This window comes from Lissotriton vulgaris, chromosome 2_1 (genome assembly GCF_964263255.1).
Source record: "Lissotriton vulgaris chromosome 2_1, aLisVul1.2, whole genome shotgun sequence".
In the NCBI taxonomy this organism is placed as follows: Eukaryota; Metazoa; Chordata; class Amphibia; order Caudata; family Salamandridae; genus Lissotriton; species Lissotriton vulgaris.
In genome coordinates, this window is record NC_141687.1 from 323,256,994 (window position 1) to 323,284,455 (window position 27,462).

Consider the following 27,462-nt stretch of genomic DNA (forward strand, 5'->3'; position numbering starts at 1 on the left):
TTTTGTCCAGGTTCTCGTTGTTTATCAATGCCATCGAGTTGTGACCAGGTGTGTCCAAACAGCTCAAGGTGGTCGACTTTCCGGATTTGCTTCCACACATCAGCTGGTAGACATAACCCGAAAAACAAGTCGATGTCAGCCAGGGTCATAATCGTCGAACCTAGGGCTGTAGCTAACTCAGTATAGAAGGCAGTGGGGTTTTTATGTAGATCGGGCAGAGATTTCCGGAATGTCAGAATCTCTTGCCGGTCCCACGGCTGGTAGACCCAGTTGTACACTACCCTTCCTTTTGCATCTTTGTTGTTTGCATCATCGTGAGTCCCCTCACCTCGTGGAGGAACCCAGTAAGGGGCAGCTTCTCGTATCGGCATCATGGTGTTAGATTGCTCAGTTTGTGGTTCGGTCACTACGGATGTCGTGGTTTTAGTTCCCGATTTTTGTTCAGTGAGGTGGCGGAAAACCTCAAGCGTGCGCGTAAGGAGGTCCGTCACATCACACTCGCCCTCATCCCCGATATCGACCTTCCGGTACAGAGTCGTTAGGCTCTCAGGACCTTTGTCTCGATATCGGTCCTCGTATGCGTTCAAGACATAGTAACACAGTCGAACGGTGAAGTGTCGTCTGTGACTTCCTGTATATGATTTAAATATATCAGTGATATACTCTTCATCTTCCTTCCTTTCTACTAGTGTCCTTACTATCTTGTCAATCCCTGCTCGCTCATCTTTGCTTAACCTGTTTGTTCTTGCAGAACCGGCCCCTCGGGTCTCGGGGTCGCCTAACGTTGTTGTTTGTGTAGTATCTAATACAAGGAGTTCGGCCGGCACAGAGGCCATGGGGGCCGAAGCTGTGGCACTACTCTCGTTTGTACTTGGGGGTAGTGGGTGCTGTGCTAAGAGTTGGGAAGGGGCATATGGAGGGGGCATGTAGATGATCGGAGGGCCTAACAGCAGATCATCGTTGGCTCGTTGTTTCGAGGGTAATTCAGGATAGAGCGTAGGGGGCGTTCTAACCGGACACTGGTTTGATGTTTCTATTTCTAGTTTCTGTTTGGCTTCCTCTCTTTCTTTTATCTCTTCTTCTAGTTTCTGAGCAGCTAGGTGGGCTGCTTTTCGCAGCTCTTTTCCCAACCTACTCTGTTTTCTTTTTACGTTGTTCAGTTTCTTTGCGCCACATGCCGAAACTATCAAGCATAGTGGGCGTTGTCTTGTTTTTACCAAGGGCTGTTTCTAGCGCGCTCATTTTATCATCATCGAAGGATCCTATCAGTGGCCACTGACTTTCTCGATCCTTTTTCGTATATTTATGCCACAGCTTGCTATAGGCTATAGCGATCAATCCATGTTTCATGAACATGTCCTTATTAGGGGTGCCCTCCAGTGGAGCCGGGTGGTTCATCTCTAATAAGCGGTCCGGGCTAAACAGGCTACCAATCAGTGGGGAGAAGACAGGCATGACGGATCAAAAAATGGGGACAAAAGTCAGCACTACCTATCTTATCACTGCGTGCAAAGACTAGACAGAATATTTCTATTCTACGTTGTTTGCAGGCGGTGAATACCTCAAGAACCAATATCAAATAGTCGATGCTCGGTCAATCAAACGATCAATGGGGAGAATAAATAGGCACGCAAAGGTCTGCGTTCCCTACCCTTTCACTACCTGCAAAGAGGGAACCTGTTCTTTCCTGTTTGTAGACAGAGAATCCCCAGAAAGTAATCCGCGAACAGAAGTTCGGGTTCAATCAATTAATCAGTGGGGAAGAAAGATAGATACGACAGCTGCGTTACCTATCCTTCACTGTTTGCAAAGAGAGAGCCTGTTGTTTCTCCGTTTGCAGACAGTGAATCTCCAAATAAATCAATCAAAGAGTAATACTAGTATTTTCTAAACAATCAAACAATCATTTCGCAATTCGCTGTGTTTACACGACCTTACCCGGACCGCATGGACAGTTTCTTGTCTTCCGAATCCAGCGCCCGATCGTCCTCTATTCTTCGTATTCCTCGTGGCACTCCTGATGATTCCCAGTCAGGACCGTAGATCACTCGAGAGAGGTCTGTTCGGAATCAGTGAAGTTCGGATGATCGGCTGTCAGACGAGGGTCTATCGGACAGGTGCACTCCCGATCGTTGCAGTCGTTCACTCTGTCGTCAGGACCTCTCCCACTGGATCCACTGGTCGCTGATGGGCCCCACGTTTGGGACGCCAATTGTTGAAAAAGGTACAGGCAGAAGACCTTTTCCGAAGTTGCCCGGCGTTAGTCGCCTCTATACCCACTCAAATTTACCCAAATAAAGAGGTGGGCGCTGGAGACTGGAAGGCAGGAAACAGAAGTTTTATTCCGACGGAGCAGAACACGTCAAATCAGACAACAGGGTATCTTCACGAGGTGCTCTAACTGCATCTCCGAGGCCTGGCCTCTTATACACAGGTTTATTACTTTATTGCAAAAAACACATCTCTGTCAACCCTTTGTTGTGCGGAAAGACATCCTCAGAATCCCCGCTTCAGGCCCGTTCCCACACACATTTACAGTTGAAGTCCCCACCCCGGTCACAACAGGTGATGATTATCGCGCAGCTGGACATTCCGCCGATTCACGGAATGTGTGAGGTTGATCGGATCTCATGGGGTGGGGGCTTTGATCAGCTCTTGGATCCTTTGATGGGGGAGGCTTCCTACTGTACAGGAGGGGGGGGGCAATAACAGTATCCGCAGGGCCAGGTGGCGGCCTGGGAACGAGGAAGACAAACGGGCACAAAGGGAAGGAGGGGTGTTATCAAGGGATCCGGGACCATGAAAGGGATGGAGGGAAGTGTCGCGCTGGGAACAGGATGGGGTTCCGAGGCAGAGCTGCGTGGAAGAGGGGTTTATGACCCAAGGCATGTGAGAGCGGGGGCTGTCAGCGTGCGGGGGGGGGATGCTCGCGAGGTTAGGAGAGAGAGAGAGAGAGAGAGAGAGACGTGCCGGCTATCAGCGAGGGGCAGAGAGGCCATGGTACTCAAAATGGCTGCCGCTTACGCGCATGAATGGGCTCGAAAAGGGGGGCAAGATGGCGCCGATAATGTTGATGCTGCAGCCTAAGGTTTAACAGCAGGTGGCAGGACAAGTTATTCGAAGAACCATCGCAGGCCCCGTGTAAATTAATACCCTGACATAGGAGTAAACCGCTTAGTGCATTTTCGCAATTTTTACCACTAAGAAACACTTCTTTCACCCCACTCCAACATCTGTGTGTATAAGGTAAATCCCAGGATGTCTTGATGTATTCTTTACCCAACCTTTCATATATACGCCTGCTGGTATACGTTTTAAGCAATACTGAAAATGGAAAATTGTAACAGGCAGAGTGATTGTACCATGTATTATCCATTCTGTTACTGGTTTCTCAGAAACAGTTAATGGCAATCTTTCCAGTTTTTGAATGCTCAGCACCGTATAGTCTGCTCCCCTCTGTGCCAGTGTGATTTGTTTATCTGTAAGGTTAAATTCAAAAAGCAATGACATGGTGTTGATTAGGCGCTAAGGCACATAGCCTGAACGAAGGTTTTGTAACGTCCAGCCCAATAGCATTATAGAACGCAATTGTGACTGACCATGTTGTAACATGACCAAGTCCTGTTCCATTATGTCTATGTCAGAGGTTACTATGCTGTCCAAAGAATATATTCTGGATGACAGAGTCGTTAACCCATTATCAACTACAGAGAGAGATTTCTCTAAGTTAATACGATCAATTTCTCACATTCGTTCTGCAGTCCCTCCTTGCGTAATTTTCCATGCTTCATTATAAATGGCACAGATACCGGCGTATATAAAACGTTTATGACGCGGTTTAGTAGGTCCTTGTAAGAAGTCCCTCACGTCAACGCCATCTTTAAGTAAAGATAAGTGTTATTTTACTTCCTTCAGTGTAGTTTTTTGTAGCCACTCAAGGTACAGTTTTCCCACACTGTATGATGTTACTATCCCTGGATGTTGTCTCTGGATATATCCCAGCTAACGCTATCCCAGAAGGGTATGCATTGGCCAGAATGGATAGGGTTGGGCGTAGAGGTGGAGGTCTGGGTATCCTGTATAAGATCTCGGTCTCCTGCTGTATTGAAACCCTTTCCTTCCCCTCGGATCCCTTCCAGGCCATTTTTTATTCCCTAAACTCCTCGCCCTCGGACTCTTTTTCAGGCCTCCTGATTTACAGGCCCCCGGGCCCCAGATCAGGTTTTTGCCACAAGTTACTTAACATTCTAGAGCCTTATTTTGGTAGGTCCAATTTGACAATCTTGGGTGACTGGAACTTCCATTTGGAGGATTCAGGCTCTAGCGACACCAGCTGCCTGGTGGACTCTATAGCGGCATATGGTTTTCTGCAACTGGTGGCTAGCCCTACTCTTCAAGCGGGGCACACACTGGATGGGGTCTTTTCTAACGATTCTAGATTAACTACGGGCCCCCCCCATTCCGCTGGTGTGGTCAGATCACCTGGCTGTTTCCCTGGAATTAAAATCTTCCTCCCCTTTTATGGGGCCACATCTCCCTAGGAGAAGGGAACCCAAGCTGAACTATAGAAACATCTCTAATGACACTCTGGCCCCCTTATGGCCAACATCAGGACAACCCCCCTAATGGAGGCCCTTGATGCGGCATCAGATCTTTCCAATGCCATCACTAGAGCGGTGGATCTATTAGCCCCCGCCTCCTATGGCTACTCTGCCAGAAAGCGACCTTCCGCCCCGTGGTTCTCAGAAACTCTTAGGCTTCTCAGACAGGACTGTAGGGAGCAGGAGAGGCTCTGGAGAACTGGATGGGATTACAGAGAAAGAGAAAAGCACAAAATCTTGCTGAGAGAGTACAAGAATAAGATAATTGAGGAAAAGCAGGCCTATTTCACCAACATAACGGCCTCCCTCACTTCCTCAAGGGAATTGTTTAAGATTGTGGATTCCCTGTGTACCCTACAAACTCCTGACTCAGAAATTGGGTCTCAAGAATTGTGCGATAAGATCTCGCTGTTTTTTCATACTAAAATAGCAGATATCTACACTTCTCTGGAAACTCAAAGGGACCTACTCGATCCCCCTCCTGTCTCGATTCCATCCCCTAAGGACTGCTGGCCATAGGACTCCTCGAGTAGACTGTCTAATTTACCTCCCCTTACCCTCCAGCAGTTGGACTTGCTCCTGAACAGGATTAAATCTGGCTCCCCACTGGATCCCTGCCCCCTTAGGATCCTGAAGGATTGTAGGGAATTTCTACTTCCCCTCCATCTGGAAGTGATGAATCTTGCTATAAGGGAGGGCATTTTTCCAGTGGCCTGGAAAAAGGCAGTGGTCAAGCCTTTGCTGAAAAAGCCGTCACTAGACCCAGAGATATTAAAGAATTACCGTCCAATATCACTGTTGCCAGCCTCAGCAAAAATGTTGGAAATTCATCTAAACCTTCATCTAATTACCTTTCTTGATTCTTCTGGCTTTCTGGACTCGTCGCAGCATGGTTTCAGGAAGCACCATAGCACCGAGTCAGCCCTCACGGTGGTCGTTAACAATATCCATACAAAGTACCTCCGTTCTCAGCTTCAGGAACTGCTTGGAGGCAGTTTCACGTGGATGATTTGTAACTCACTGAAGCTGAACGGAGAGAAAACCGAGGTTTTGATCTTCGGGAGAGACCAGGATGCCTGGTCAACCGATTGGTGGCCCCCATCCCTGGGAGAGTGCCCACGGCCCACTAAATCCGCCCAGAATTTGGGTGTGATGATTGATACCTCTCTTGCTATGGATCAGCAGGTAAACAGGACGGTTTACACCTGCTGGGGCGTCATCAGGACCTTGAGGAAAATTACTCATTACCTCTCCATGAAAACCCGTAAACAGACTGTAGTGGCCTTAGTTACCTCCCGGTTAGACTATTGTAACGCACTCTACTCTGGCATTAACTCCGGCCTGATACAACGGCTGCAGACTGTACAAAACGCGGCAGCGAGGTTCATCCTTGATGTACCCAGCCGCTTATCTGCTACTCTTGCCAGGAAGACTTGTGACTGCTTTAGAGTATGCTTTCGGTGCTCATTCTGGCCACCGAGCCAGGTCCTAGGTCTCATGGTATATTTCAGTCCTATGCCTTAGCAACCACACGGGATTTCATGAGTGCTGGGGCCAAAATAAAATCAGGGTACCAGCCAGGTCCATGTGCACTCGAGTTTCCCAGGACAGGGGTGACTGCCAGTTATACTGTACAGTGGACATTCCAGTTCCAACATCATGCGTTAGCAGCATGACTAAGGCTAAAGTATTGTTAAAGTTGAATTGTGGTTGGTGGAGCCTTGTGATGATTGCAAATTCCATAACAATAAACACATTACCATTACCCCTTTACCATGAAAACATTATTACATTTTTGTATTTATTATTTCTGTCTCCATAGCTTCTTTCTAGGCATCCCACACTTACCTTTGCAGGTTCTACCTCAAACTTGCCCCTCACCAACAAAGGATGGTTATCATTTTCCTTATACCAGGGTTGGGATTACAACTTCTTTGTGAAAAATGCAATGTTTTTTATATAATGCTGTGGCAGCACCCCACACAGCAGCGCCCTCCCGCACTCACACAGCTCATGTTTAGAGAATGGTTGACATTAGCTCAGGGTTGCTTGTACATGGAGACGTCTGTGTCTAAACACTGCACATGCTGCCCCGGTGTAGGGCTGCGCAAGAGGCATACAACATGAATTAATTTGGAATATGCAAGATATACTTGACACAGTGGCTTTCACTCTGTCGTGCACATAGGAAGGTAAAGCATACATTTCAAAACCAGGCAACAATTGCATCCTGCCTGATTGACTGCTGTCCTCGCAGCCCCCCACCAGAGGAGGAAGTCACATTCCTAAGTACATTAGCTGAGGGTCTACACCTAGGAATACATTGACCTGGATGGTACAGATGGGTGAGAGGCAGGAAGTCAACACACAGGCCAAATAGAAAAGTATGGGAAAACAAGCACTGCCAAACCCAATAGGTCTCATATTTGAAAGGCATCACGGAACATTGGCCAAAGGATAAAAGGCCAAATGCCAGCCAGCCCTAGCAGCATCACATGTGCACATGAATGCATCGCAACCCATGCACACATAGGCGTCATGACACTGCGGCTAACATTTTGTTTACTTTACATTTACCATTCCAAGATGGTGGATGCTAGTCTTGTAACAGTATATTTTTAAAAAATGTGCAAAGGTGCACAATTCTGAAAGCTGAGGCCCAGCAGCAAATTGCAGCCGATGGGCAGTCTGAAAACGGAATAAAATGTTTACAAAAACAGGATGGGGATGTGATGGTGAGCAATGGGGGAGAGAGAAGAGTCACCACAACCATAGGGCATGAAGCAACCAATGAGCTGGGGAATGAAACAGAAATAATGCTGAGCATGACGAAGGACGGGAGGTAAAGTAATAGACAAGCTGGGAAAGCGACATGGAAAGAGTGTTCGGGCAAGCATGTGAGGGGAAGCAGCACATTGGAAGAGAGCAAGAAAAGACATTCACTGAGCACTGAAACAGAAACGAAAAAGCAGTTCCCTGATGTCAGTCGTGGAAGAATACAAGTCAAAAGTAAGATTTTAAAAAACTATGATCCAGGGGAGGGACAAACACAAGAAGAGAAAATAAAGCTATTGAATAAGAAGCAAGCACATGTGATTGGCAAGAGAGCCAACCAATGATAAGCAATGGGGTTAGCCTAAAGCCCACAATAAGAATTGTTATTGCCTAAACCTGTTCTCTCGAGGTCATCTAAAAGCTATATTTACGGGAGACCTAAAAATGGAATCGAATGCAGGGGAAGGTTGACCTTTAGGTAAAGGGTAAGATTTAATGCCAGGTTGTTTCCTTAACAGAATTTCCAGCCCTTCAAAGTTTAGCCCGCAATGTTACTGGATTTCCAATCCATGCCGGCGTTCCAGAGGCCCAGGCCTGTCCTGAATTCTCCTTATTTGTCTTGAGGCCATCCATCCCTCTTTGAAACACAGGGCAGGCGGAAGCCATCTCGGGGCACTTTCTGCAAAGGCAAACAGTATGAAACCCTTGCATTGCAAAATGAATGGATGAAGAATGATGAAGCAGCAAACGTGGGTACAACTAATAGCATTAACAGCCATCATTGCACAACATCGCGGCCTTAAAGAGCACTGTAAATAATTAAGAGCAATTGACAAAAATACGATTAATTGGATAAAGTTAATAGAGACAGTCAGTGCCGAAAAGTACAAGGTAAGGGATAAAGAAAAGACCTAGAAGAAAGATGCACTGAATACAGCAACTCGGAACATTGATTAGAAGTCAGCGTGTGACGGTGAAGGATGGCTTTGAGATGAAATTGTGGCTAAACACAAAGTGGCCTATTTACAAAAGTGGAGCAACTTACAAAAATTGTAAATTATACAACTAAGACCCTTTCTAAATTACACTTAATTCTGAAATTCTCAAAACAAGCAAGGCAGTGAGATGTAGCATAAGATTGTCTTATGGTTGATGGTTTTCACGAAAAGAGGCGCTAATGTACATGACAGTGGATTAAAAGTGGTAAAATGTGCCCCATGCATAATTTACACTAGTGGTGTGAAGTACAGTCATGAAACTGAACAAATAAAACAGGTGTGCCCCAACATATTTTCCACTCCACGCCTTTCCTTCCCAAACCAACCATGTGAACATGTGGTCAGGTGTAATTTCTCCCCTTATCCCAGCCATCGTTTTTTATCACATATCCAGAGTCCCAACCAGCACCTCTCATGAAACGTATGGAACTGGAGTGTATACATTTGAACAGCTTAACCACGCCCATTGGTATGCCTCATTAGTACCTGACAAAGCAGTTTAAACAAAGTGTGACTGCATATCTTACATAAAATATGCATGTATTCTAAGCAAGGTCAGCATACCCAAGCATATTTTACATATATTTGTGTAAAATACTGTACACGCCCTTGCATTGTGGTGTCAGTTTCAGAGTTTAATGGCGTGAAATAGGCATGTGTGTACTTTGGGGCACTGAATGTCATTTTCATGTTTTCTAGAGAATGTACATGTATTGGCATAACTGTTTTGGACCAGGTGTTTATGCATGACTGCTACTCTTTGTGATTCTCGACAGTTAATGTGGCGTGTGTAAGGGCCTTCAATGTGACAATAGATGGTGTCACTGACTGTTGGACGATCCCATTTGCCATGTGTGATAAGATATTTTATTACTTTGTACTGTGTATTCTATATTGAGTTTTTTGTATTGTATGGATGTACAATCTTGCCTATTTTAAGCAACCTCGCAGAAGATATGCATTTTCATTGGCACATTTTGAATCGAAAATTAAGAAGAGTATTAATTTGGGGTATTTTTCTTATTGAGTTGTAAATCAGGATTCTCTTTGTAAATCAGTCCTTCGCGCCATGTTTATGTCTTTCCCACGAATGTGGCTGCAATTGTGCACCTCCTAATTGCTGTTCATGTGGATACGGTAATAAACGAGGGCGCAATTTTCACCCAATCTGAGAATGACAATTTAGAGTGGGGATTGCTGTGCAAAATACACATGAATCCACTTGTTTCAGCGGGGACAAAGATTTGTAGTTTGCCCGAGCCCTTATTTGCGCCTGGTTTTAACTGGGTCAAAATCCTCAGGGAAATCACTCATGCCTGATACTATTTGCACCTCAAATTTGCGCCTCAAATTTGCACCACAAACTAGATTAGCTACCCAAAAGTAATCCGAGCCGTAGCATTGTATTAGCAGCATTACTTGGCGCTAGTTAGAACAAAGTGCCGAACTAGTGATTGTTACAACTTGTGTCCCTGGTACATCATGGTCCCAGGTTTGAAATGACCTTTACAAACCATTGTGACCTGATTCTTTACTCACGTTGGTACAATTAAAGTAAACTAAGGCTGCAACATCCAAAAAGCACAGGTGTGTGTAAAGTAAGTCCAAAGCTGGATACGTGATATCCCAGCGAATAAGAGCCATAGACAAAAGCGACCAATAATAATCTGTGCACCAGCAGTCAATTTTCGAGAAATGTAATTGGAGAATCATTGAATCGTTCAGTTCCACCGGAAACGCTTTCATACATTTCCGTTCCATTAACCACTGAGCTGCCTTGTCCCCTTCTGAGCTAAGTTTTACAGACCAACAGTACCAAAGGCTGCAAGTTGGTCATTTTTCACGAGGTTCACATGTTGGCTTGTCTGTGCTCCCATAGGCAAGAATAACAATATGTCAATTGAAATTGCACCTTGAGGATGAGTGTGTAGCCTATGCACTACACAGCCGTCTGACCTAAGACGAATGCATAAGATGTGGTTACACAAAGTCTAAAAAGGAACACTGCGTTTTTCAATTATTCTGAGTAAAATCTGGTTTTTAATGCCGTAATCTGAGGGCAAAAGCAAGCATCCCTTAAAGATGTAAAGATGATGTGGGCAAGGTAGAGATGATATTTTGGAGTGAGATGGGGGCATCTATTCTCTTTGGAGTAAAAAGAAGGTGTGATAGAAGGGCTTTCTAAGGGAGCAAGGGGTCTGGGGGTGGTTTAGACAGGTGTTAGTAGTAGTACCTCTGCAAAACATGGCCGAAAAAAACAAACAAAGTTTGGCTGCAGAACCTTCTATAGAAGATGGGTGCCCAGTGGCGGCTGGTGACTTTCTAAAGTGGTGAGGCACATAACATTGTTTTACAAACTACAGTATGCTTACATTTGTATTGCAGAGGTGATAGGGACACATTCTATTTTAAAGGTCCATTCTATTTAAATAGAATGTGCCCCATCACCTCCGCAATACACATGTAATATTGCAGCACATTGAAAACACTGCAGTAAAGTAAATAAACATAATAATAAACATATCATTAACTTCAGTATATGTGTTCCTTCTGCCTTGTGCGGCCTGACAAAGATGCATGTTGGGAAATAGCATCCCAGTCAATCCAAGCCATGCGTTAATACCAAACAACATAAAAGCAGTGCCAGGATTGGTTGAGTCAGAGAGGCACAATGCTCCATCAGAGACTGATGGGCTGTGTCTCTGCTCTTCCAGCTTCCATGTAGTGTTCATTAAGGAAGCCTGAACTGCGCATGTCAGGCTGGTCAAATGAAAAACGCCGGCCAATCTGACATGCGCAGTTCACTTAACACAGACTCCCATTCGATCATCGCCAGAAGAAAAGAGCTGCTCAGTCCTGCCCTCACTCTAAAGGAATGAACAAATGGGTGTAAAGAGTCAGTCTGGAGTGTAGTGGCTTGCAGTAGGGGGTCAATGCCCCCACACTCTAATGGATGAGCTGCCCCTGTGGGTGCCATATGACCCAGGGGATGGTGAAACAATTTGTTTAGCAAAATAAGTGGTTCAGAGGACATATGGTGCGATGGCAGGACCTCTTGTGCAAAATGGGGTCCAAACAGAGATTTGGTAAATGCAAGATTTTGCTTTAAAATAAGCTGACTGTAAGATTCCAATCAATGATTTGCATTCGGGTAAACAAGGACTGACTACAGGATATTTAGACAGGTTAAACATAGACACGTGCTGTCAACCTTCCTTCGAGCCAACAAAGTAAAACAACCCATTGCATTTAGAACATTTTAGTTCTTCATCAGGGGTACTGCAAAAAATCAGAAACAGGTGCATAAACAACGCGCTTAATACCTGTAAATGATGGTGTCAACAAAAACCATTCTGATGTTTTACTGTGTTGGCTCGAAGGAAGGTTGACCGCATGTTTCTATGTTTAAGCTTGGATTGGCAGCATACAGTATTTGAAAATGCATAATAAAGCATTCTATCTCAACCTAACAGTCTCTGAAGCGATCTAATAAACATTGAATACATGGATTACGTGACAGCTATAAACTTGTGGATTACTATGGATTACGTTGTTTAATAGTGAAAAAATGTGGTTTACTTCAAGAGGAAAAGATCCCCACTCTAGCTGTGCAGCAGCTGGGGGCGCCAGTGTCGCCCTCTTGGCAGTATCATTGATATGCTGTGTTGGGACAGTCACAACGCAGTTTTGCACGCAGTACCTGGCAGTGAAAGCAAAATTAAACCATCCATCAAGGGAAGGTGTGCACTCGCTCCTCTACACTTGCTCTACTTTTGGAAAGTTGGCATTTTCTTGTCCTTACGATTTGGTGCCTGCAGCCTCTTCTTGGGTCACATGACAAGGTGTAGCTGGCACTTGGTCTTTGTGTATTGTTCACATGCAGTGAGACAAAGGGAAGATAGGTGTTGGCACGAAGCACCACTCTGAGTTAACATGGGGTGGAGCTGTCACCCACCACACTTGCACATCACAAAGGCTGGATTCTCCAGAGCAGAACAGTTGTGTAGGGTAACTCAGGTTCAGATGCAGAACTTGTTCCTGCCTAATGGTCTTGGTATCCCTGGGGTGGGATGAGAGAGGTGACTCAGACAAGGATCATAGTTATTCCCCAGATGCCCATAGACTGCATTCTAGGCAGGGGGAATGAGTTGCCCCCAGTGTTAGAACTGAAAAGGGCGACCATACAGGAAGCCCTGGTAGTTCCATTTTCTGTGGAGGGTACGGGAGCAACGATGAAGGCGCAGGAGGTGGAAACAGTTCACAGTGGGAGAACCAGTGGATCAGGGGTTATCAGCTCTAAGGATAGACTGACCCTGGTGTGACCCCTTCTAACCTGGAGACTTGCACCAGGCAGACCCCTATTCGACACAAACTGTGTCACCCTTGAGGGGGTGGTGGTGGCGCCTCCCCTCTGGAAGTCCTGGCTCACCAGGCACCCTTTCAGCCACCGGTTACAGACCCTATGCCGAGTGCCCAGTCCCATGCTACCACCCCTGGACTGGTGGGAAGGAGAGTGGAAGAAGGGTGGTTACCACCTAGGCTGTTGCCCCCCATTATGAGAAAGCTCAGAGGTCAGAGAATCCTGGATGGTCTGGGCATCACTCTTGAAACTTGCTGCTATCAGTGGCCTCTGTTGGATGCTGTCCTTGTGGGCAGAGATTTCCTAGGTTTGGGGACAGAAGTCGGATCCAAGGGGTGGATTGAGCCACATCACCTTGTTGCGTCTGGTGGTACTGTCGGTCTACTGGGATGCATCTGTGGGCAAGATAAGTTTAGGTGCTTCACAGAAGGGGAAGAGAAAGATTCAGTGGCTCAGGAGAATGTAGACAGAGGGATCAAACTCATGTCAAAGAGGCATAGAAATGACAAGTGCGACTGCATAAGAGGACCTTCGTCCATATTCTATTGCCTAAGCAGGAAAGCCCATCAAGGTATTGATTACCTTAACCTGGATTTTGGTTGGAGGGGGATGGTGTTGAGCTTGGCCCATCCTGCAGGGTCATCCCCACATTGTTTTGCCTTCACCCTCGTGTCTTATGTTTTATGCTAACCAGTGTTAAATTGCTTGTGCTCTCTCGCCTTTAAACATGGTAGAATTGGCTTACATCTAATTTGCATATTTAATTTTCATGTAAATCCCTAGAAGAGTGGTACTCCATGTGCCCAGGGCCTATAAATTAAATGCTACTAGTGGGCCTGCAGCCCTGATTGTTCCACCACTTAAGCAGCCCTTCAAAAGTGCCTCGAGCCTGCATTGCAGCCTGTGTGTGCACTTTTAAACTGCCATTTCGACCTGGCAAAATAAACCTTTTGCCAGGCCCAAACCTTTCCTTTTAATGCATATAAGTCACCCCTAGGTTAGGCCCTGAATAGCCCAGAGGGTAAGGTGCAGTGTATTTAAAAAGTGAGACATATACTTTTAAGTTGTACATGCCCTGGAAGAGAAAGACCCCTACATTTGTTTTTTACTGCTGTAAGGCCTACCTCTCCCATAGTTAAACATTGGGCTTGCCTTATTTCATCTAATAAGTGATAACTACCAATTGGTAGCAAGTAGAAGGGTCGAGTATGGTGTCTACCAAGAATTGTAATTATACAGCCCTTTTAATGGTAAAGTCAGATTTTTTAGTCACAAGACTCAAAAAGCATCTTTTAGAAAGGTGACATTTCTTTTCCTAAATTTGGTGCCCGCAGCCTGTTCATGAGTTACATGACCATGTGTAGCAGGCAGTTGGTCTTTGTGTATTTCTCCCAGACAGTGAGATAAAGGATAGATGGGTGATGCCAAGATGGGCCTATCTGATTTAAAGAGGGGAAGGAGGCATCACCTACCAAACTTGCACATCACAATGGCTCTTCCTGAGCACTCTCCCAAAGGGTTTGACACTTATCTATTATGGCCAAAGACAAGCTGGGGCCAGGACAGGGAGGTAGTGGATGCCTGGCCCCTCAGGTGGGTTGAAACCTCTAGAAGCTTCCACTAGTTCAGGTATGAATACTGGACCTTCAGGCCCAACTCTTCAGTACACTTCTGGACTTGTGGATTCTGCCAAGAAGAAGCACTGCTGTACTGCTGTACTGCTGAATGAACTACCACTCTGCAGGACTGCTGCCTGGAAGGAATGCTGCCCAGCTGTGCTGGGCTAACCTGCTGCCCTCTTGCCTGGTTAAGAAGGACTGGATCTGCATCTCTAATCCCAGGACCCCAGAGTGACTCCAATGGCAAGTTGGCTGGTCTTCTGATCAGAAGCTTCAGGGAAAAAACAGGCTTTTAACAACTTTGAATACAGCACCTGGACTCTGTCATCTGTGAGTTCTGCCCTCCAAGGTGGTGCCACTCCAGACCTTGACCCTTGTAAGTGGGCCTGTAGGTGCTCTGCCAGCCCATCTGTGAATTCAGCAGAACCAACGCATCCATTCTCCTCCACGTAGCCGCACATCTCCCGCAGGACCTGGCATAACCTCTGCTGCTCGATGCATCGCCCTTGGAACCGATGCATTGCCTCTGCTGCATGAACTTGTTTGGCCACGCCCCCCCAAGACGTCTACTTAAACGCTGAATAAAAGCGCCAGGTAGTTATTGACCACACTCCTGAGGCGGAAGCCGGGAGAGCGCGCAGCGCATTGCTTTTGTTTTAAAATTGAAAACTGTCACTGAATAACGTGTGCTAGCTTTTAGAAAACTCACCACAGCACCCTGCAACTGCCAGACAATCGAGCACTTTACCCAGCCCACGTAGCGGACTCTAACGCTGCCAGCTGACTTCTAAATTGCTCCACTCCTCGGACGCTCGCAGCGCGAGGACTCAGGCCACGCCCACTTGCTTGGCCACGCCCCCCCAAGACGTCTACTTAAACGCTGAATAAAAGCGCCAGGTAGTTATTGACCACACTCCTGAGGCGGAAGCCGGGAGAGCGCGCAGCGCATTGCTTTTGTTTTAAAATTGAAAACTGTCACTGAATAACATGTGCTAGCTTTTAGAAAACTCACCACAGCACCCTGCAACTGCCAGACAATCGAGCACTTTACCCAGCCCACGTAGCGGACTCTAACGCTGCCAGCTGACTTCTAAATTGCTCCACTCCTCGGACGCTCGCAGCGCGAGGACTCAGGCCACGCCCACTTGTTTGGCCACACCCCCCTCTTCCCTCCCTCAATCAACCACCATAAAATGTGCATATGGCGGAAGCGCAGCGGGAGCGCCGTTTGCGCGCCGAAGGCACGCCTAAGGCAATCCCGTCTGCGCCAGACCGAGCCTAGAGCCACCACCCCTGGCCGGTTCTGATCCGCCTCGAATCATATACTCTCACGAAACTCTGTACCAACTAAGAGATCCGTTAAACACTAGATGTAACGGACGTATTACTCCGGAACAGGAACTGCTTAGCTGCCCTATCTGCGCCTACAGGGCTACGCCCTCGTCCCACCCCGAACCTGCCTGCCTGGAGATGGCCCTGCTGAACTGCAGGTCACTCCCCAAACACCGCGTTGAAATTAACCTACTACTAACAGAGTCAAACTTGGACGTTCTGTTTTTAACAGAATCTTGGCTGTCTGAGAGCTCCGACCCGGACATTATCCAAGCACTACCTCCGGGGTACCTCATTAAAACCCTCAATAGACCAACAGGAACAGGAGGAGGCATCGCGATTATCTATCGTGACAACCTCACATGTCAATTCAAAGACAGCCCCATTCTTGACAGTGAAAATGTCCTCTTTTCTTTACATCTGCCACCTTCTACCACACTAACTGGGGTGTTAATCTACCGTCCGCCTGGACAGGTAGGGAGTTTCATAAAGTCACTCATGGATGCCATCTCCTCCCTGGCCTGCGGGACGCCAAACTTTACTATCCTCGGGGACTTAAACCTCCACTTCGATGATCAAGGCAATAAACTTGCCACAGACTTAATAACTGATCTAAATTCCCTGAATCTTCAACTACTCAGTAATGTTCCCACCCACACGAAAGGACACCTACTTGATCCCATCTTCTCTAACCTCTCCAAACTCTCTGTTCAAACTCCTCTCCCTCTCCCCTGGTCTGACCACTTCATGGTTCCTTTTAAATTCCAACCTCCAGGGAAGATCTCGGATACCCCTTGCCCCCAGGCCCCGTCACGCCCATGGAAAAAACTAGACACTAGCCTATGGGAACGCTCTCTGTCCTCCACTCTACCCACAGTCGACCCCGACCCCTCCAAAGCCGAAATTCAATTACATAATTGGATTAGCGACTCTCTCAATACAGTCCTACCACTCAAATCCCTCCCTCCCAACAGGAAATCCTCCAAACTTCCGTGGTTCACTGAGGAACTACGTGAATTAAGACGGAAAGGCAAAAGGCTTGAACGCCAATGGAGAAAGCACTGGAACTTAGAAGACAGAAGTGGGTACAAAGCCCACATTAGGCTCTACAAAAATGCATTAAAAACGGCACAAGCCGCCTACTTTGAGGACCAAATAGCAGCCGCGACCAACTCCGCAAAAGAGACCTATCGGATAGTCAAACTCCTCTCCAAAATACAGGAACCCCCCTCATCGCTAGACTTGGATGGCTCAAAATGCAACTAGATGGCCGAATTTTTTTCGAAAAAAATCGAAAAAATCCTCAACTCTCTCCCGGCGGCGCCAACTACACTAAGAGGCCCTTACCACCCGGCCTCCCAAGACACCCCGAGGTTGCTCTCCTTCCCCCAAATCACCTCTGAAACGTTCCTCAACATCCTGCATAAAGTCAAAAGCGGCGCCCCGTAAGACCCAGCTCCGATCAGTAAATTGAAGCAAGTCCCTTCCATTATAGCCCCTCCTCTCACCAATCTGATTAACGCCTCTTTCGAACATGGCATAGTCCCAGCAAACTGGAAAAAGGCCACTGTCAAGGCCCTCATTAAAAAACCGCATCTTGATCCCACAGACCCATCAAACTTTAGACCAATCTCACTGCTACCGGCGATGAGCAAAATCGCCGAGAGAGTAGCGAATCAACACCTTTCTGAGTTCCTAGAGACCAACCATCTCCTCCGCCAAACCCAGACGGGTTTCAGACCAGGACAAGGGACGGACACCGCATTGTTAGCCGTGGTCGAAGAAGCTAGGGGCATACTTGACGTAGGAGGATCAGTGGCAGTGATCCTCCTCGACCTAAGTGCCGCCTTCGACACGGTGGACCACGCAACCCTTGTTCATGTCTTGAACTGATAGGAGTGGCGGATTCCGCTTTAGCCTGGATCTCATCCTTCCTTGAGAACAGGTCCTTTCAAGTGACAGATGGGCATTCCATCTCCAAAGCTCAGGCACTCAAGTGTGGGGTGCCCCAGGGGTCCTCCCTGAGCCCCACACTTTTTAACGTGTACATGGCACCCCTCGAGGATGTTGTCAAACCTTTTGGGATTAAATCAATAATTTACGCCGATGACACCCAGCTCGTCGTTTCCCTTAATCAATCAGACAACGCCCTCCCCAATTTATTTAGCTGTCTGGAAAAAGTGCACCAATGGATGTGCGAGTCCCGGTTGAAGCTAAACGGGGAAAAATCAGAAATACTCCTCCTAGGAAACCCAAAGAAAATCCCCACACCTCTTCCCTGGCCACCATGCATGGGTTCTCCACCATCCCCAAAATCCGAAGTAAAAAGCCTAGGGATATGGCTGGACCAGGAGCTCAGTTTCAAAACACAAGCGAGGAAAACTGCGGGAACGTGCTTCGGCCTGATGAAGATGGGACGAAAGATCCTCCATCTACTCCCCCCTCAATCCAGGAAGCTCTTGATGCAGGGGCTGGTGAACTCCAGATTGGACTATGGGAATGTCCTATATCTGGGGGCCCCAGTCTCTGTAGTCCACAGACTCCAATGTGCTCAAAATGCGGCGGCAAGAATACTCACAGGAACCGCAGCAAGGAACTCGGCCAAGCCAGCCCTTAGAAGTCTGCACTGGCTACCAGTCAAGGAACGGGTCAACTTCAAGACCCTGTGCATTACCCATAGAATACTGCACAATGAAGGCCCTCCCATCCTCAGGCCTCTAGTATCCCATCAACAATCAAGCAGACAACTTAGATCTAACTCCCTCTCCCTGGCAAAAGTCCCCAGAATTAGGAAGGCCAAAACAGGTGGTCGCCTGTTTTCGTACAATGCCCCCAGATTATGGAATGCCCTCCCACTCGCCCTGAGGCAGGAACAAAACCACCTCAGATTTAGGAAAAGACTGAAGACCCTGCTCTTCCCCTGAGCACTCCCCCACTTGACTTCCCACCCTACAGGAATGTGTTCACTAGCGCCGGGATGCCTAAGGGTAGCTGTGCGCTCTACAAAACCCAAAATCAAATCAAATCAAATCGAACTTCCCCAACAAAAGGACATCGCATTGCCCATTGGAATCACCACTATGTGAAGCATCTCCACTCTAGGACATCGTCTCGCCCAAGTCAGCCCTTCAGAACTGCTGTGGCACGGAGTATACAAGGACATTGCATCTTACTTCGCAGCTCCCCTGGAACTGCCGGTGTGCAGCACATCCCCTCGCCCAGACTTTGCGTAGCCTGTGCTGATCCACACATATTTAACACGGGACTCTGCATCCCTGCGCAACCAGGATTAAGTTACTGTGTTTAACGGACCCTCGTTCCATCGTGATCGGCCTGAACTTGTGACTTTGTCCCAGTCCAACACAACCAGATAACCACAGTTGGCGCTTTGTGCTTTTTGGTGCTGTTTCACAGCCATCTTTAAAATTGCATATCTCTCATTCTACTGATTGGAATTCTAACCTTTTGGTCTTGATTTATGTATTAAAATTCAGTCTAGTTTTCTAAATTGGTGTTGGATTTTTCTTGCATTGTGTTTTCACTTTATTACTGTTTGAAGTGCTGTTTGTGCCAAGCTATCAGAAGCTTTCTTCCTTTCCGCTCTATTTTCCTCTTCCCCCTTCTCTGTACAATGGGGAGAGCAGCCCAGAAGGGGACACGATGGATAGTGAGGTTGCATATCAAAGTGGTGAGCTTCAAAGCTCTCACCACCTCTGATATGCAAGTAGGCTTCCTCCCAGAAGAGGAAAAAGCCACCCCCCTGGCCCAAGCACATTTGCAACCCTGGCAGGTGGGAAAATTAGATTGTCAGGAGGCATACACCCCCGTAGAAGGCTATCCACATCCATAGGATGGACTATCTGGTCGGTACGGCCAAAGAAGGGTTTTGCCATTTTTAAAAGTGGTAAAATAGAGGCTTCTGGGTAGAAATGGTGACACACTTCCCCAGAAATGCTCACTTCAATGGCTGATTAGCCAGTGGGGCTAGCAGACCATTGGTTACTAACTCTCACACACCTATGCGCATCCGATTATATCCGTTTTGGTGTCTAAATTTATATAAAAGGCTGCTTTGTTTTTATAAATTGGTGTTGAATTTCTTTTGAGTCGTGTCAATTACTTATCGTTCATGTTGCTACTCTGAAATGCTTAACACGTTCCTCTAGTAAAGTCTGAATGATCTGTGCCACAGTACCAGGACAGAGATGGGGATTTATCAGCTTGAATCCAAGGGCCTATTTGGGTGATGTCAGGTTGTTGCATAGTGAAGCCTAACCAGCCTTGCTGCATAATAATCCACTTTCCCCCAGGGTTGCAGTGTTACTAGCCCCCAATGGTCAATGGAGTACCTAAAAAGTGGCTAGCGGTGTCTGCCAGCTAGTGAGGGTGTGTTAGGTGGGCCTAGAGGGCCCAGTTTCTTGAAATAGCACCTGGTCTGTAATCAGCCAATGGGGCCCTCCGTGCACATGCACAGACTAGCCGGAGCCCTGAACAGATAGATTCTGCTAATTGTGCTGGAGGTCCGCAAGCTTCAAATGCAAGACTATCTGGATGGCTGCACATTGGAGTCCTGGTGATGTTGAACAGTGAGAATTTAGCCTCATTCTGCCCCCCCCCCCACACTGCTTGACTAATTTTACATAGGAGAAATTACAGGTGCAGACCACATCACAGCAAAGTATGATCGACAAATTTACCAGACTGGGGGTGGGGGAACTGAAGCATGGACGTAACGGAGCCCCTGCAGCCCCGACAGTGCACGAGGGGCTCTAGGGTTTCTTGTTTTGGAGCGGGCCGCCAAATCCTCTAAGCCGTGCCAATGCATGCCTTGCAGTATGCGTGCAATGGCATGAAATAGGAAATAGTTAATCGCTCGGGAAAGCCACTCTGCTTTACCAAGCTGGGGTTTGCAGTACAGAGGGGGGCCCAAAGTGTACTACATGCCAAGCACTAGAGGAAAAAATCTTCGGCCTAGGGATTGAGCTCTCAGTCCTTTTATAAGATATCAGGAAAGTGGTTGAACGAATAACTGAGACTGAACATCAGCTCTCTAACATAGGAGAACTCCTCCACAAGTTAAAAGCAGAGTTTTCCTGCCTGGCACTCAAGAAGAAGAGAGAATGGTATAATTTGCGGTTTCTGAATACATACTTATTGTTGGAGGTGGGTGAGAGAACTACATGGGTACCATCTATGCAACCAATGACATGGGGAAATTGGGCAATCTGGTAGAAGTCCAGTTTGGTTTGCTGCAATGCCTGTTGTGTGGAGGGGAATGTGATGTGATAATGTAGCCTTTGTAACATTGCATCCAGGAATGCATGGAAGAAGCGCGACATGCAACTCTAGGAGACCCCTCCTGCTGACGCTATCACCCCTGAAAGCTCTCTGATGCCAGTAAGTGCAGTGAACAGGACCTGCACATGTGGTGGTATGGTTTGGGTCCTGCGGTGGGGTGTTCAAGCATAGGTTTTAGCTCTGCAATCAAGTCCAGTATGGTAGCTGAGTCAAGCTTATACTTCTCAAGTATCTCTTCCTCTGTCTGCTGGAACAGAGTGATGCGCACTCTGGACTCCTGTTCCTGTCGCCTCCTTCTCTGTGCTGCTGCTCGAATCCGCATCCTCTTGGCTATCACATACAGCGCTGCCATTGTGGAGAGCCCTGTGGCATTGTGGGCCTGTTTAAATAGGTTGCACCTGGTTACCACCTGCTCAGAGGTGGTGGTAATAATAAAATAAAATTGCGAATTTCGTGAAATCGCTATTTGCGATTTTTTCATACATCGATTTTGCAAATTTGCAATTTGGCAAATAGCGTGTTGGTATTTGCAAATTCACAAATCATTTTTGCAGATTGCGACCTTCGCAAAATAGGTATTCGCAAATTTCACGAATACCTATGTTGCACTGCGAAAATCTGTTCTACATAGGAGGAGGCTATTTTGCGATCGCAAACACAGTTTTTTAGCAAATCGCAATGTTTGCGACCTCAAAATAGCTTGATACATTTGGCCCCCAATCTCCCTGTGTTTACAAAAAATGTGTCCTTGTGTAATTTAACTAGTAGACATGTAAAGTGCTCCAATACCTTCGGGTCAAGTTTGCGCTATATAATTCTGCACACACAAAAAAAAGGCCTGAGGCTGTCCTCAGTAGCACGCAAAGATTTGTGGGCAGCGGATGAGGCATTCTTCTCAGGTCTTTGACCCAAAATGATCAACTCTTGCCATACTGCTGTAACAATGAATTTGCTTTAAAGAGCTTTGAGGATTCTCAGTGATATTGCAATGGTAACAATACACCAATGTACCTTTTATGCTTGAGCCACATTTAAATCAAATAAAAAGTTGTTATTTTTTAAAGCATTTGTTTAATTAACATATGTATTTAAATGTATCATTTAATTCAAAAATGTCTTATAGGTTATTTTATGTATTTATACGAATTTCATTTTTGTAAGTTACTAAATGAATGTTCTTTTTTAATAACGTAGACATTTTTAGAAATGTACTAAAAAAATAATTTAACTTCGTAATGCTGATATTTTAAGGCACAATACTTTTAGAGTTAATATTCTTGTCATTTACATTGTATGCAAATAAAGTCAGTATTTTTGTACCTCAATATTTTCCATAATATTTTTATGATAAATATTTGGATTACATAAAGCTGTCAATAGACGAAACTGAAAAGAAGGTGCCCAAATATGTAGCGTCATTGGCAAAGATCATTTTCTGAGATTCTAATGTGTGTTGGTAAGATGGCTCAATAAACTAATGCGGTCTCTGTAGAGATCTCTGAGTGACCTGAAGGTCACAGGTTTGAATCCCTCAGGGTTGCTCATCCATCTCTTCTTCTGGGGTTGATTGCGTTGGGTGTAAGTAATATCTGTTAGAAGTGGCTAGTGACACGACAGATGGTAGTGTTCTAGATAAGTATAACAATCAATATTAGTTTGTAGCATAGCCTTCTGTCCTCAATAAACATAAGCTAGGAACAAATAAAAAATGCACAGCGATTAATCAAGATTTGTGCTAACACTTGTGTTTGTGGGAAGAGCACTGAATGAATGTCATACATGGACATAATCTGCAAAATATGCATTTCTGCATATTGTTTGAAACTAATTTGCTAAATTAGCGTCAAGTTAAAATTGAGTCAATTTCAAGGCGCTATTGATTCTTACCCTATTTCTCTGACTGTGTGTGTTGTAACGGGCCAGGATGTGTACTTCAATGAGGTCGGATAGCACGGGTACAGCTAATAAGGTCCCCTTGACCTGAGGGCGGGCCTCCATCTTTGGCCACGAGGGTAGCTGCTGTCAGCCTGGGCCCTCTGCAGTAACACGAGTTTGCTAATCACATTTCTATTCTTTGCCCTTGGCAGGAATGGAAGGAATTCACTGTGAAGCTCTTCGAGGCTGTGCAGCAGCAGATGAACGAAAACCACGTCAACTTCTTCACGGACCTGTCAGAAACCGAGAAGGCCTTCGTCTTGGAGCGGGCTGCCAAGGCCATCCGCGGAGGTAAGGGTTTCAAATACAGGACAGCTCAAAAAACAAGCATTGGCATAGCCAATAGGTCTCGCCTTTGGAACCTTATAAGTATTTTGTCATGCAGTACAATATACTTGGTGCAACAACATCAACTGTTGCACGGATAAACACTTAAAAGGTCCCAAAGGCGAGACCTATTGGCTATGCCAATGCTTGTTATCAATTTCATACCGAGTCTCAAATGGCATATTTCTGGTGTTCAACAATGTTATTGGCATTTAAATATCCAAAGTACAGAACAAAGATGCATAGGCCTTGCGTCAAACAAGACGTAGACATAGTGCAAAATGAAATAATGGAAATAGAAACACATCCCTGCTGACACCACCCACGCATCAGCTGAGCAACATTGCGGAGCAGATTTCCAGATCAATGTAAAACTCAAAGTATTCACGCCCAACTCACTCCAGGCATCCTGGAAGTGATGGTCACAAGGCCGATGACCAAGCAAAGTATGTGAACTGTAAAAAGGAAAGTGGGCTTGAGGGTAGGGGGCGAGACGGGACATTGTCACGTGATTGGACTCGTGGGGCCAGAGTAAGAGCTTGGAATGTGATCCAAGAGAACCCACTGTGCCAGCTAATACCTCATGTGATTTCATAATGACGGGAGGCGGCTGTGCTATTGAGAAATTACCCCCGAACCGAAGCCACCTACGCTCCTGCACCTTGCGGACAGCCTCGCTTAATCCAGGCGCTCTGAAGATGACGCGAGTCAAGTTGGCAATCTAACCCAGCTTTTTGTGGACTAGTTTGACAGCTCCCCCACACAAAAGGAACGCAGATAGATCGTTCACCTAGGCCTCGCTCCCCTCTATAAAGCGAATTTTGTAGCAATGTTTCCAGGTAGCAAGACAAGCGGGGACTGCCATCACTGACAGGGCAAATCTGCATTTCATCCTTGGGAGGCCGATTATAAAGTGTAATTTAATTGACCGATTGAAAGACGTCCTTTTAAGGGCACTTCACAACAAAACGGTGGTATGAAACGCTGTACAGGCCGCTGAATGGTGTGTGTGTGGCGGGGGGACACGGCACCTCCGATCAGTACAGCACAATAGGCTTAATCTTGAAGCGAATAAGCAGGAGCTCGACTGGACTTCTGGGGCTGGCAGCGGGCTAAAGAGGGGGGAGGGACAGTGGCCTAGGCAGACAGCCCCCGCGTTCCACCTCACATGGAGAGACCCCACTGGTGTTACTCAGCCAGTGCAAGGGCAGGCTGTCAGAAACACACCAGAGCGTAAAGAACAGAGAAACAGCCTGCTATGGAGAGAGAAACCTGGCAGGTTAGAGAAACACAGAGCAAAACCTACAGGCGTTTCAACACTACCCTTGCACAAGCCGCATACACTCTTCCAACCAAGACGCCCATTCTATGCCACTCCAGTTGTGCAATTACATAGATTATAAACACGCAGCTGCTACCCAGCGCCTCCCCATCAGAAGTACGAGACCGCAGGCGTTGGGTGCTGAAGTGCTCCCTCTGATAGATGTGCCCAAAGAAAGTCCAAGATGTCAGGTTTTTGGGAGAACGTATACATCATCCTGTTAGTTACCTCAAAAAAATGGCATGCACCCACCCAGGCACCCCGTGACCAATGTAGACAGAGCAGGACAGTGCAGGTAGGGTAGCACGCAGATATGGTAGACAGAGCGGTGAATTAGGAAGCTAAAACAAGCACGCGAGTGGTGTGCGCCACAGCAAGATATCTGTTTGGCATTATCACGCACGCATCTGTGCACGATAATTGAAAACAGATGTCGCCCGTGCGGGTAACCGCAAGCAATAGGCCGTGGACGGAGCAAAGGCGGGTCATGCACCCACCTTTGCCCAATTGTGTGCTGTCTTTCTTAGAAAGACGCATGCAAAATCCAATAGCCTGTGACGAAAACAAAACCACATGCACAAGCATGTGGTGAGCTTTTCAAAGCCCCTTACAAAAAGTCTCGCCTGTAGCAGCGTATGCGTGCAGCTACAGGCTCGACCTAAAAACAAACAATGGAAAACAAGCAACAAGCAACAGTGAAAAAATGGCTACAAAAAAGAGAGTGAGCAAGTAGTCAAGCTCACATTCTAAATTGACTGCAAAGGAAACCTTTTTAGGTTGTTTTTAAAGCCCTCAATCACCAACCTGGTTGGTGACATGTTTCATCATCGGGCCCCACCAGGAAGGGCCGAATGCCACCCTGGTGTATTGCAACGCCAGGTTACTGCGGAGCTGGGTTTTTTGTGAGTATGAAATCGGTTTCTAACACACCGAATTCCGTATGTTTAGCTTTTTCCGGCCTTTTCCTATGATAAATTTTAGCAGGTTTGTCCTGCTTTATTTTATCAGTTGAAACTTGTGAGGATGTGATAGGTGTCACACAGCTCATAATTCCAATTGGGGTGCAAACATGTATTTGCACAGGGTTTCGGAATATAGCCCTCAACTCATAATGATGATCTTAATGACAAGTTACTTAAAATATCTATTTTTGCCTAAAAAGTAGAGATTCACGGTTGTGGTGTCCCATGTCTCTGTTTTCTCTCTTATCCCATTCCTCTTTTCCTGCTTTTACCATTGGCCCTGATATGCCATTGTGTGTGGTCCCCGGTGGGTCACCTACAGGTTAGACTCCTATGACAGATTATGGTTCATTTTATAGATGGAGTGTGAGTATGTGTGAAGGAACATTCGGAGGGTTTCTGCCCTTTTGATGAATTTGCTTGATGTGCGGTCGTTTCAGAGAATCTGACTAACTTTGCCATGGTCTGATGTCCTGTGATAATGAAATTATTTTATAGGCAATAGATAAACTGTTTTTGGCATGGTATTATGCAATATATCAAATAAAGGTGGGTTTGAATTATAGCAAGTGTCAAGTGAAGGGTGAACAAGAATGTATAGACCTTACTTGGGGTTCTCCTATTTTTTGTATTGTGTCTCCCTAGTATTATTCTACCCTCTATTCCTAGTTTTTGGTAAACCTCTCCTCTCTTCTTATGGTTTAATGCCTGGTTTATCTCTCTCCTTTTACCCTTGGTTATAGTTCTGCCTTCTCTGGAAACTGAATAATCCAGACTCCTTTCTATATTTCATTGCCTTCTCATGTGTGCCTTTTATCCTCTTTGTGCATGACTTTGACTTCTTCTGTGTTCCCATGGTTCCACTCACCCCTCTCTTCCCTTCCTAAACCTTATCTTTAGTAAGTGTAATATTTTACTTTAACTGTTGGAAGGAAGGAAAACACACCTTTTAATATACCCAGCCCTTACTCTCCTCTCAAACCAGACCGTGAAATTACTAGAATATGTCAGAAGTGTTCTTTCAGTGTGCCCTTTCAGGCCCAGTGTCAATTTAGCAAATTTAAGGCAATATGGGCTGTAATATGCACTATGTGGCTCAATTAAAAAAAATCCTTGGATGAGAACTTCCTCGAAAAGGTTCCTCCTTGAGGAATGTTGGCTTATTCGCTCCACCTTCACTTGATTTGGGGAAACATCCTTTACAACGCAACTTTTACCACGCAGTGCCTTTACGACGCAACTTTTACAACGCAAACCATTACAACGCATTGCGCTGTGGGGTGCTCTAGGATAGGAAATAGGTTTAATTTACTATCCAACTTCTTACCTACTATCCACGGGGACTGGATTTGGAATAGTAAATTAAACTATTCACTATCCCGCGCCCCAACGCACTATGCGTTGTAAAGGCATGCGTTGTAAAAACAGCGTTGTAAAGGCATGCGTGGTAAAAGCATGCGTTGTAATGTCAGACATCCCTTGATTTGACATTGAGCATGCAGACATTGGACAGCAGCATTGCTGGATGGGGGTAGTGCAATTGGAGGTAAGGGAGTTGCAGCATCATAAGAAAACGTTTGGGCTCCTGCACTTAATATTATTATTTTGTTTAATAAGTTAAGGACCATACATTACATACTCATGGATATAGTTACACTTTTTGTTCAGCTCTTGCTCCAGAATATGCCGAAAATAAAACATGCAAGTAAGGATATGCAGACCACTGTTCTGCATTGAATATTCAATATCTCTGCAATTGTACGTCAAAGGGGTTAAAGGTCTGAAAAAGCTGATACTGCTTACATGCAAGATATGTCAGTGGCACAGTCTGAATGAAAATTGGATAACTGGATAACGTGTAAGGCTCTAGTGCAGTGTTTTACGGTACATTGGTTTCTGTATTTATATTCCTGGCACATCCACAGCTGTTGAAG

General features: G+C 46.1%; 1 protein-coding gene across 1 annotated transcript in view; it reads left to right on the forward strand.

The window, feature by feature from the left end:
* The window catches only part of LOC147730267 (uncharacterized), a 545,933-nt gene that overhangs the window by 19,763 nt on the left and 498,708 nt on the right, over nt 1-27,462 (forward strand). The window contains exon 2 of the mRNA XM_086954056.1: nt 23,071-23,209. Within this exon, the coding sequence (XP_086810182.1) occupies nt 23,071-23,209 (139 nt within the window). The remainder of the gene's footprint in view (nt 1-23,070; nt 23,210-27,462) is intronic.